This window comes from Lithobates pipiens, unplaced genomic scaffold (genome assembly GCF_037356315.1).
Source record: "Lithobates pipiens isolate NorthernLeopardFrog02 unplaced genomic scaffold, aLitPip1_a1.2 Scaffold_13, whole genome shotgun sequence".
In the NCBI taxonomy this organism is placed as follows: domain Eukaryota; kingdom Metazoa; phylum Chordata; class Amphibia; order Anura; family Ranidae; genus Lithobates; species Lithobates pipiens.
The window spans coordinates 412,038,699-412,051,490 of NW_027507718.1; the positions used below are offsets into that span (position 1 = coordinate 412,038,699).

At 42.1% G+C, this 12,792-nt stretch overlaps 1 protein-coding gene across 2 annotated transcripts in view; it reads left to right on the forward strand.

Moving 5' to 3' along the window:
* NFXL1 (nuclear transcription factor, X-box binding like 1) overlaps window positions 1-12,792 on the forward strand; it is a 149,926-nt gene that overhangs the window by 26,823 nt on the left and 110,311 nt on the right. For both annotated transcript variants that reach the window (XM_077477531.1, XM_077477532.1), the window contains exon 9: window positions 5,079-5,193. In XM_077477531.1, coding sequence (XP_077333657.1) covers window positions 5,079-5,193 — 115 coding nt within the window. The remainder of the gene's footprint in view (window positions 1-5,078; window positions 5,194-12,792) is intronic.

Genomic DNA, 12,792 nt, shown 5'->3' on the forward strand with positions numbered 1-12,792 from the left:
GTTTGTTCAATTTCTAAGGGCTACATGGTACCTTGATGGCTGCAAGCATGTATTCCTGTATTGACTCCAATACCCCCATGTAGTTCAGAAGGCAGGCTCTGTGAAATGTGTGACACAGCAGTGCCAACTCGCAGGGCAAAGTAAATATGGGCCACAGAATTTAAGGAAGTAAATGTTTGGGGAATCTTCACAGAATACATTTTTAAACTTCAAGATTCGGAATATTAGGAGGAGGCTAGAAATATTTAAAATACAGTGTGTGTGTGTGTGTGTGTGTGTGTGTGTGTGTGTCTATATATATATATATATATATATATATATATATATATATATATATATATATATATATATATATATATATATATATATATATATATAATCGCATACATACATTTTTACCATAGGTACACTTTAAATGTTTGTATCGAGCACTCACCAGTATAGAGAGTTCTTACAGCCTGTGTAATAATAGCCCTCTTATTCCACCTTAAAATGGAACTAAACTCAAAAAGTGAAGGTTTGATATATTACTAGAAAATGCATTTCCTAGAGAACATGCATGGGAATGCTGAATAGCATCAAAACTGATCGAAATTGCCCCATCAAAACTGCCCCATCAGAATGGCCCCATCAAAACTGCCCCTTCATATTGCCCCCATCAAAACTGCCCCATCATATTCCTCTATTATAAATCAGTGTCTGTGCTCTCCCCCACCGCCCATCACTGTGTATGAGTAGCTTTGGTAACCATGGCAACAAACACCTTTTAAAATGAAATTTCCTGAAATGATCACTAAACTTAAACAGCTTTTTCACCAAAACTGAAAATATATAGCCAGATAGCTGAATATTTTGTGAACATTTTTAAAGTTTGGCATCTGTAGGTGAAGGTATGAAGGAGCTGAAACTTTTGGGAGCGTAAGAAGATCTTAAGGATTTGAAGCATGCTCTCATTCACTTCAATGTTAAATGGTTAAAAAGCTTTAATATTTTAAAAAGTATAAATAGTAGAAAAAAAGTTGAAGTCCCATCATCAGCTGAAAGAGTTGAACATTTTAAAAGTTGAATGGCTTTAAAGTGGTTGAAAGTATGCAGAAGTTACGCAGAGCCAAAAAACGTACGGAATAAAATTAATGCATAAAAACGAATAACAATAGTGGGACTGCTGAAGCATTCCCACTAATAAGTAGAGGTCAACCTATACATCGGCCGGCCGATATTTGTCATTTTTTAATTAATCAGCATCGGCCTGATTTAAAACTTCAGCGCGCCTTGCAAATGACTTCTGTAATAGAAGTCAATGCAAGTTGCCTAAAGTCTTCCTGTGGAGCGACTCCTATCTGGACAGCCTGCCAAGTCTGAGAAAAGAAGCTGAAGAGATACAATGTTTCTATTTATCAATGGACTTAAAGGGGTTGTAAAGGTAAATTTTTTATTTTCTACATAGGTTCCTTTAAGCTAGTGCATTGTTGGTTCACTTATCTTTTCCTTCGATTTCCCTTCTAAATGTTTTTTTTTTCTTTGTTTTCTTTGTCTGAATTTCTCACTTCCTGTTCCTCCTCAGTAAGCTGTTCAGTAAGCTGTTCTGGCTGACTAACCACCAGCTCGGATGATGGTGAGAAGTTTACTGAGGAGAAACAGGAAGTGAGATATTCAGACAAAGCAAAAAAACATTTAGAAGGGAAATCAAAGGAAAAGGTAAGTGAACCAACAATGCACTAGCTTAAAGGAAACTATGTAGAAAATAAAAAATTACCTTTACAACCCCTTTAAGTCCTGTGTAGGAGTTTTCAGTTTAACCATTTAAAGACTAAATCTTTTCTGACACTTATTGCTTACAAGTAAAAATCCTGTATTTTCTGCTAGAAAATCACTTAGAACCTCCAAATATATATATTTATATAGATAGATATACAGTGCCTTGCGAATGTATTCGGCCCCCTTGAACTTTTCAACCTTTTGCCACATTTCAGGCTTCAAACATAAAGATATAAAATTTTAATTTTTTGTGAAGAATCACCAACAAGTGGGACACAATTGTAAAGTGTAACGACATCTATTGGATTTTTGAAACTTTTTTAACTAATAAAAAAATGAAAAGTGGGGCGTGCAAAATTATTCGGCCCCCTTGCGTTAATACTTTGTAGAGCCACCTTTTGCTGCGATTACAGCTGCAAGTCGCTTGGGGTATGTCTCTATCAGTTTTGCACATCGAGAGACTGAAATTCTTGCCCATTCTTCCTTGCAAAACAGCTCAAGCTCAGTGAGGTTGGATGGAGAGCGTTTGTGAATAGCAGTTTTCAGCTCTTTCCACAGATTCTCGATTGGATTCAGGTCTGGACTTTGACTTGGCCATTCTAACACCTGGATACGTTTATTTGTGAACCATTCCTTTGTAGATTTTGCTGTATGTTTGGGATCATTGTCTTGTTGGAAGATAAATCTCCGTCCCAGTTTCAGGTCTTTTGCAGACTCCAACAGGTTTTCATTCTAGAATGGTCCTGTATTTGGCTGCATCCATCTTCCCCTCAATTTTAACCATCTTCCCTGTCCCTGTTGAAGAAAAGCAGGCCCAAACCATGATGCTGCCACCACCATGTTTGACAGTGGGGATGGTGTGTTGAGGGTGATGAGCTGTGTTGCTTTTACGCCAAACATATCGTTTTGCATTGTGGGCAAAAAGTTCGATTTTGGTTTCATCTGACCAGAGCACCTTCTTCCACATGTTTGGTGTGTCTCCCAGGTGGCTTGTGGCAAACTTTAGACGAGACTTTTTATAGATATCTTTGAGAAATGGCTTTCTTCTTGCCACTCTTCCATAAAGGCCAGATTTGTGCAGTGTACGACTGATTGTTGTCCTATGGACAGACTCTCCCACCTCAGCTGTAGTTCTCTGCAGTTCATCCAGAGTGATCATGGGCCTCTTGGCTGCATCTCTGATCAGTCTTCTCCTTGTCTGAGCTGAAAGTTTAGAGGGACGGCCAGGTCTTGGTAGATTTGCAGTGGTCTGATACTCCTTCCATTTCAAAATGATCGCTTGCACAGTACTCCTTGGGATGTTTAAAGCTTGGGAAATCTTTTTGTATCCAAATCTGGCTTTAAACTTCTCCACAACAGTATTACGGACCTGCCTGGTGTGTTCCTTGGTCTTCATGATGCTCTCTGCGCTTTCAACAGAACCCTGAGACTATCACAGAGCAGGTGCATTTATACAGAGACTTGATTACACACAGGTGGATTCTATTGATCACCATCAGTCATTTAGGACAACATTGGATCATTCAGAGATCCTCGCTGAGCTTCTGGAGTGAGTTTGCTGCACTGAAAGTAAAGGGACCGAATAATTTTGCACGCACCACTTTTCAGTTTTTTATTTGCTAAAAAAGTTTAAAATATTCAATAGATTTCGTTCCACTTCACAATTGTGTCCCACTTGTTGGTGATTCTCCACAAAAAATAAACATTTTATATCTTTATGTTTGAAGCCTGAAATGTGGCAAAAGGTTGAAAAGTTCAAGGGGGCCGAATACTTTCGCAAGGCACTGTGTGTGTGTGTGTGTGTGTGTGTGTGTGTGTGTATATATATCTATATCTATATCTATATCTATCATATATCATTTTTAGAAGAGACCCTAGGGAATAAAATGGCGGTTGGTTGGCGCAATATTTTATGACGCACGGTATTTGCGCAGCGGTCTTTCAAACTAATGAATTAAAAACTACAGTAAAGTTAGCCCATTTTTTTTGTTGTTGTTTTTTTAAAGATATAGTTTTTTTTTTTTTTTTTTATCTAAATTATACATACAAGTTAACCGATTGGAAGTTTGTTTTGTTTAATGTTTAAACGTAAGAAATTTTTTGTATCACTTAAGGCTGCTTTCACAATGGAGCGGGCAGGCGTTGACGGTAAAAGGCTGCTAGTTTTAGCGGTGCTTTACTGTCATTTTAGTGTTGCTATTCGGCTGCTAGTGGGGCGCTTATAACCCAGCTAGCGGCCGTTGAAGGGGTTAAATGCACCCGTGTAGGGCCGCTGCCAAAGCGCTTTGCAGGTGCTTCGGCAGCGGTGCCCATTCATGTCAATGGACAGGAGTGGTGGAGGAGCAGTATACACCGCTCCAAAGATGCTGCTTTCAGGACTTTTGTTTTAACATCCAGCCAGCGCATCGCCTCAGTGTGAAATCACTCGGGCTTTCACACAGAGACTGCAGGGGAGCCGTTTTGCAGGCACTTTACAGGCGCTCTTTTTAGGCCAAAAGCGCCTGAAAAACGCCCCAGTGTGAATGGGGTCTTAACTGTTCAATTTTATGAGATAAAAGGGGGGGGAGGATTGGCCTAACATATCGGCCCAAAAAAATCGGCATCATATATCGGCCATCTGCCGTCGCTATTTCTAAATATTGGCGTCGGCCAGAGAAAAACCCATATCGGTCGACTTCTAATTATAAGGAACGTTTTGGTAGTTTTAATTGTGCCTAGGCTGTACCTTGAAATATGAACTTTTTGTCTGAAGTTCCTTCAGAACAATAGCAGCGCCCTTCCTGGTTTGTGAGTGTGCCTATGGCCTCATAGTTTTATATCTGCAGTGTGGAAAGTACAGAACCTGTCATGCTAAGACAGTAATGGGGAAAGATCAGCTGCAGCTTATGAACTGTTTGCCAATGTAGCTCTATAGCATTATAAAATCTTGCCAGTATAACATGCTTTAAGGAAGTGGGAGCTAAAGAAGAGCTTTAACTAGCTTAATCCAGAAAGATAGATTAGGAAAAGTCTAAGTGGTGTGATGTTCATCTTTTAGTCCTGTAAGCAGGTAAGTGGCACAGAAAATTGCAAAACGACAGTAATAAATAAAAATAGGAGAGTCACCGTTCTGGCTTTGCCATGTGACATGCGTGTGTGAATCACTAAAGTCACAGAAAACAGCCAACTATGGCAGGTAAAAAATGTTTTATATACATATTTAAGATTAGCTATTCAGTTGGCGTTGTGCTTCAGAATATATAATTTGCATATAGGAAAAACAGCTGGGAAACTAAATATTTTTAATTTTTTTATTTTTATATTTTGCCTTTTAATTGTAGGTTTGTGGAAAAACGTTACCGTGTGGGAATCACACCTGTGAGCTGGTTTGCCATGGTGGTTTATGTGGCCAGTGTCCTCGTTCTGGAAATCGCTTGTGCCCATGTGGAAAAACAAGTATGGCTCTTTCAGAATATTGTCTGTTTTCTGTTATGTTTTATGTCTTTGCTGTGCTATGGTTTTATTTAACCACTTCAATGCAGGGCACTTTCACCCCCTTCCTGCCAAGTCCAATTTTCAGCTTTCAGTGCTGTCACATTTTGATTGACAATTGCGAGGTCATGCAACACTGTACCCAAGCAATATTTTTATCATTTTTTTCCCCCCCACAAATAGAGCTTTCTTTTTGTGGTATTTGATCACCACTGGGGTTTTTATTTTTTGCGCTCCAAATAAAAATTAGACATTTTGAAAAAAACGTTTTTTCTTGGTTTATGCTTTACTTATTTACAAAGTTTTGTTTTGTCCTGCACTGATGAGGCAGTACTGATTGGCACTGATGAGGTGACACTGATGGGCGCACTGGTGGGCACTCATAGGCGGCACTGGTGGGCAGCACTGATCAGGAGTCACTGATTGGCATCCCTGGTGGGCTCACCTGGTGGTCTCCAGTGGGCATCCCTGGTGGTCTCCAGTTGGCATCTATGATGGGTCTACACAGATAATCAATGCTCTGATTATTAGCGCAGACCCCCCTATCAGGAGAGCAGCCGATCGTCTCTCCTCTACTCGCATCTGTCAGTGCGAGTGGAGGAAAAACGGCTCTTCCTGTTTTTTACACTGTGATCAGCTGTTATTGGACACAGCTGATCACATGGTAAAGAGCCTACGTCAGAGGCTCTTTACCAGGATCAGAGATGTAGTGTGTCAGACTGATGCACCACATCACCGATTGCCGTGCTGTGCGCCCCTGTGGCTTATCCTGCTGGACCTCGTATGACGTCCAGTCATGATAATACAACCACTTTCCGGCCGTCATTCTGCTGTATGGCGGGTGGGAAGTGGTTAACTACTATCAACTGTCATGAATGCCATCAGGATAGCAATGTTTTACTATTGAGATCTCTATGATTTGGCCCTGTACCATGTGATTACTGTGACCAATCACCACAGCCCTGTACCATGTGATAGCTGTAGCCCATCACGACAATCGCAATAGTAAACAGGAATCATGAATGAAAGTAATTTATGACAGTTAAAATGTTTTCTTTTACAGTGATCATCACTGTAATAAGCATAAGTTTTTTTATTTATTTTTTATTTTTTCCAATATGTATGGTCACCAGTCAGTTTCCCTAATCGCCACCACACTAGTCAAATGCAAGGTTTTACGTCCCTCTCTTCCTTTTTTAGCCTCCTGTACTTCTGCATTCCTGGGGGAGGGGGGGTGCCGCGTACTTTTTATGAACCGGGACTGCTATAGACGACGCTACACTAAGCTATATTTCTGGCCGTTCATACAAAACTATTACAATATTAGAAATACAGTACAAGGCTGACGGATATCTATAGCAAGATGCCTAGCAAATAAGCAGACCTAGGGTCTAGAACAGTAGAAATACTCTTAAAAGTTACTTAAAGCAGAGTTCGACCCAAAAATGGAACTTCCGCTTTTCAGAATCGCGCCCCCCCCCCCCCTCCATTTTCACATTTGGCATGTTTCTGGGAGGAGCAGATACCTGTCTAATACAGGTATTTTGCTCCCACTTATGGGCATAGATAGCCGAGCCACCTGCGGGTATCTACGCCACTTCCAGCGCCTTCTCCGCCCCCCTCGCTGTCTTCTGGGAGACACACAGGTCCCAGAAGACAGCAGGGACCAGTGGGATCACGTAGCACGAGCTGTGCATGCGCAGTAGGGAACCAGGAAGTGACTCCCTTACCGAAGATGGCAGTGCCTCCACCCATGAGCTGAGGGACGGGTCGGCTTTGGGTGCCGACATTGCGGGCGCCCTGGACAGGTAAGTGTCCTTATTTTAAAAGTAAGCAGCTGCAGTATTCGTAGCTGCTGACTTTAAAAAAAATATTAATTAGGCTGAACTCTGCACTCCAGTTACTTTGTGTTCATGATATCGCTTTACAACAAGGATTCAGTTAGCAGTTGCTTTGGAAATCGGGTATCTTTTTTCAGTGGCTGGTTACAAACTTTTCCTCTTCGGTCTTAAGGCATGATCAAGTCCTGTCCAGCTTATGCCTGGCAACTTTTATATAGCTCTAGAGCTGCCACGACGCGTCAACGTAATCGACTACGTCGACGTGCGTGCAGGTCGTTGATGCGTCACAGTGGGGGCAGTGCTTAGTATTTACCGCTGCCCTCCGTGCCGCCGTCCCCCTCTTCTCCCCCTCCGTGGCGCCGCCCCCCTCTCTTCTCCCTCTCCGTTTCGCCGTCCCTAGGGGTGCAACGGATCGTCACCGATCCGTGATCTGAGCGCACATGCGATCCACGGAGCGCTCCGTGGTCTTGGCCTTAGGAGAGGCCGCGGCTCCGGCCTAGCTCCGAAGCGGCGGCCATCTTTCTACACCCAGGCGTTTACAATGTGATCGCTCAGATGGAGCGATCACTTGTAAACAAACTGGCGTCATGACATGACTCCGGTTTCTCTCTCCCCTCTCTGTACTGATCTGTGCAGTGGAGGGGAGAGGTCGGATGGAAGCAGCCATCCCTCTATACCCAGCCCGATACTCTGCCAGCCAATGCAATACTCTGCCCGCCAATACTCTGCCAGCCAATGCAATACTCTGCCTGCCAATACTCTGCCTGCCAATACTCTGCCTGCCAATGCAATACTCTGCCTGCCAATGCAATACTCTGCCTGCCAATGCAATACTCTGCCTGCCAATGCAATACTCTGCCAGCCAATGCAATACTCTGCCAGCCAATGCAATACTCTGCCAGCCAATGCAATACTCTGCCAGCCAATGCAATACTCTGCCAGCCAATGCAATACTCTGCCAGCCAATGCAATACTCTGCCCGCCAATACTCTGCCCGCCAATACTCTGCCCGCCAATACTCTGCCCGCCAATACTCTGCCCGCCAATACTCTGCCCACCAATGCAATACTCTGCCATGCAATACTCTGCCAGCCAATACTCTGCCAGCCAATACTCTGCCAGCCAATACAATACAATACACTGCCCGCCAATGCAGTACAATACACTGCCCGCCAATGCAGTACAATACACTGCCCGCCAATACTCTACAATACACTGCCCGCCAATGCGCTACAATACACTGCCCGCCTCTATAATACAATACAATACAATACTCTACAATACAATACTTTACAATACAATACTCTCAAGGTTATCCAAAGGATTAATTAGCTAATCAAAAAAAAAAAAACACTAGATTCATTAAAAAATACAAATAAAAAAAATAATCGGATAGTCGTAGACTAATCGAAAAAATAATCGATAGATTAGTCGACGGACAAATTAATCGTTAGTTGCAGCTCTATATAGCTCAGGTTGTTTACCATAACAAAACATGTCTGTCAGTCAATTAGAGATGCACTCTCAAATTCTTCCTCAAGATGGCACTCTGCCATCATACATGCCATAGGTTATATTTGACCTGTAGCTATAGAGACAATATACGGCTCAAAATGTCAGCTGAATAGAACAATGGTATCCATGACCCCATTGTATCCAACAGCATTTGTGTGAGAATTATCCACACAAGCCAAACCTGACAGTTATCTGATTTCTGTTTTTATGACCAACTACTAAACAGACTGTCTCATGTAATGTTATGTCTGAATAATATAAAAAAAATTCCTATTGTTTAACAAACGTAACACAGTAGTGTCAGTAGAGCAGTGGATGGTGTCAATAGGTTTTTTTTTACAATTTGTTTTCCCAATGCTTTTTTGGGGGGGGGGGGGTTGGGGCTGTGGACAGTGTTGGTGGGGGGAGGGGGTTGGGGCCATAGACTATGTCGGGGGAGGGGGGATTCAGTCAGTTTTTTTTTGGTTTGTTTTATATTTTTTTTTTACCCAACTTTATTTTTTACAATTTTTTTTTTTTTTTACAGTTTAATCTTGTGATATTCGTAGCAATTTTTTTTTTTTTTTTTTATCAGCCCTGTTTGTGGGCTTTGGTGAGATATCAGGGGTCTGAACAGTCCCCTGACATCTCCCCATTGAGACAGAGAAAGAGACTGAGGACAGGAATTCCCCAGTCCCCTTCTCAGCAGCTTCAGACCCCCCCCTTCCCCCGGGGGCCCGTGTGCAATGAACTCCCTGCACACATGGATGATGGGTCACTGGTAGTCGGGAAGTTAGATGCATAAATTGAAGTGGTTGTAAACCTCAGATGTGAAATAAGAATAAAGCATTCCATCCTATAGTGTGTACTTGTCTCAAGAGCACGGAGTGCCATTTCTGTCTGTCTGCTCTGTTCATCTGCTTTCAGAATGAGTCCCTTCTGACAGGTTTTCTTGACACCAAGAGAAAAAAGGGGATGGGGGGTGACTGTCGGCACACAGTCTGGGATTGACAGTCTCAGCTCTGTTCCTGTGTGCTGTGTGGAGGGGGTGGTTTCATCCAGCTCTCAGTTTTTTTTTTCTCACTGAGCTCTGCAAAGTGTAACTCCAGCTCCTCACCAGTTCAGACAAGTTTTTAATATTCTGGACTTTAAACAGCTGTATAGAAGACTGTAGATAAAAAGGTACAACTTTATGTAGGAGGATTTGTTTAATCTTGGTGTATCACCTGAGGCCGGTCACTTCATTGAGTATATGGAAGAGTTTACAACCACTTTAAGCCCCTTAGAAAGTATGAAGGTGCTCCTTGGATTTTGGGACCCTGTGTGTGTGACTAGGATGTGCTGACAACTTTGTTTAAAAAAAAAAAATCCTTCCTGCATTTTCAAAAACTTGTGTAAAAAAATACATTTTCAAAAGACACTGCTGTTTAGAAAATACGTTTTGTTGTGTTTTGCTTTCCAAAATGGAGTTATTTTGTGGGTGTTTTACACTGTCCTGGTGCTCCAGGGCCTCCAAAAATGTGATGGGTAGTCAGGAAAAAGAATGCGTAATTTATGCTGCTTGAAAGACCAAAGGTGCTCCTTGTGTCAAAAACCCCTACGGGCCCCTCTATGCAGCTAGGCTGTGAAAAAGTTTCACATGTGGTATAGCAATCGGGCAGCATAGCAGAATGTAATGTGCAAATATAAGTACACCTATGCTGTGTTGGACACATAACTTGTTAAATTGACAACTTTGTAAAAAAAAATTACAAAAAATTACAACTGCAAAACACTCTCGCCATGACTCTTGCTAAATACTTGGGCTGTCTACTTTCCAAAAAGAGGTAATTTGGGAGGTGGGGGTATTTGTACTGTACTGGTATTTTAGGGCCTCAAGAAATGAGATAGCTCGTCAGTACATCGGGATTGATCAAATATATACAGCTGTACTCAAAAGTTTACATACCCTGGCAGATTTTATGGTTTATGCCATTTTTCAGAGAATATGAATGATGACACAAAAACATTTCTTTCACTCGTGGTTAGTGTTTAGCTGAAGCCATTTATTATCAATCAACTGTGTTTACTCTTTTTAAATAATAATAATAATAATGACAACAGAAACTACCCAAAATACCCTGATCAAAGGTTTACATACCTTGGTGATTTTGGCCTGATAACATGCATACAAGTTGGCACAAAGGGGTTTGAATGGCTATTAAAGGTAACCATCCTCACCTGTGATCTGTTTTCTTATAATTAGTGTGTGTGTATGTATAAAAGGTCAGTGAGTTTCTGGACTCCTGACAGACCCTTGCATCTTTCATCCAGTACTGCAACTGACGTTTCTGGATTCTGAGTCATGGGAAAAACAAAAGAATTGTCGAAGGATCTGCGGGAAAAGGTAGTTGAACTGTATGAAACAGGAAAGGTATATAAAAAGATATCCAAGGAATTGAACATGCCAATCAGCAGTGTGTGTGCTACAAAGGCACAGGAAATTTGGTCAAAATTGTTGGCAAGATAAATGCAGTATGTTATCAGACAATACTGTAGGAACATTTGTATTCATCAGCTAGGAAGCTGCGCATGGGACGTACTTGGACATTCCATGACAATGATCCAAAACACAAGTTCAAGTCGACCTGTCATTGGCTACAGCAGAATAAAGTGAAGGTTCTAGAGTTGGCTTCTCAGTCTCCTGACCTCCATATCATTGAGCCCCTCTGGGGAGATCTCAAACCTGCAGGTCATGCAAGACAGCCCAAGAATTTACAGGAACTTGAGGCTCTTTGCCAAGAGGAATGGGCAGCTTTACCATCTGAGAAGATAAAGAGCCTCACCCACAAATACCACAAAAGACTTCAAGCTGTCATTGATGGTAAAGGGGTAATACACGGTATTAAGAATTGGGGTATGTAAACTTTTGATCAGGGTCATTTGAGCAGTTTCTGTTATGATTTAACCCCTTGCCAACCGGCTCATACCGATATACGTTGGCAAAGGGGCATGTAGAGGCATATTAACGTACCTGTAGGTTGCCCTTTAAGACGCAGCATTGTGGGCGCGCGCCGCGGCAAGCTCCGTGAGTGTGATTGTGGGTCCTGCAGACTGGGCTGGATACCCGCGTTCATCTCACGGAGAGGAAGAACGGGGAAATGCCGATGTAAACAAGCATTTCCCCGTTCTGCCTAGTGACACTGACACTAGTGATACAGATCGGGAGTAGGGATTAGCTCCGGCATGTTCGCACACTCTACGTGCAGAGCTCGTCAGGAAGTCGGCGCAGCACTGCGCTAATCACAGGCAGTAAGACGTTGCCTGATCTCTGCAGCCACGCATTAGGGCAATGTCTTACTGCCTGTGATTAGCTCAGCGCTGCGCCGACTTCCTGGCAGGCTCTACACGTGGAGTGTGCGAACACGCCGGACCTCGTCCCTAATCGACAGTGGTGATCAGTGTCATGCCACACGTAACCCAGCCACCCCACAGTTAGAATAACTCCCTAGGACACAACCCCTACAGCGCCCCATGTGGTTAACCCCTTCACTGACAGTCACATTTACAAAGTAATCTGCATTTTTAATCTCGCTGATCACTGTATAAATGTGAATGGTCCCAAAAGTGTCCGACCTGTCGCCATAATGTCGCAGTCACGATACAAATCTTAGATCGCCGCCATTACTAGTAAAAAAATTTGTTTATAAAAATGCCATAAAACTCTCCCCTATTTTGTAGACTCTATAACTTTTGCGCAAATCAAATGCTTATTGCGATTTTCTTTTTTATTTCTTTTTACCAAAAATATGTAGAAGAATACGTATCGGCCTAAACTGAGGAAAAAATTATATTTTTTATATATATATTTTTTTGGAGATGGATATTATAGCAAAAAGTAAAAAAATTTTTTTTGTTTAGCGTGAAAAATAAAAACCAGAGAGGTGATCAAATACCACCAAAAGAAAACTATTTGTGGGAAAAAAAGGACGCCAATTTTGTTTGAGAGCCACGTCGCAAGGCCACGCAATTGTCAGTTACTACGATGCAGTGCTGAATCGCAAAAAAAAAACACTCTGGTCTTTGGGCAGGCAAATGGTCTGGGGCAGAAGTGGTTAAAAAGAGTAAACACAGTTGATTGAGTGTAAATGGCTTCAGCCAAACACTAACCATGAGTGAAAGAAAGGTTTTTGTGTTATACTTCATATTCTCTGAAAAAATGGCCATAGTTTGTAGACTATAACATTTA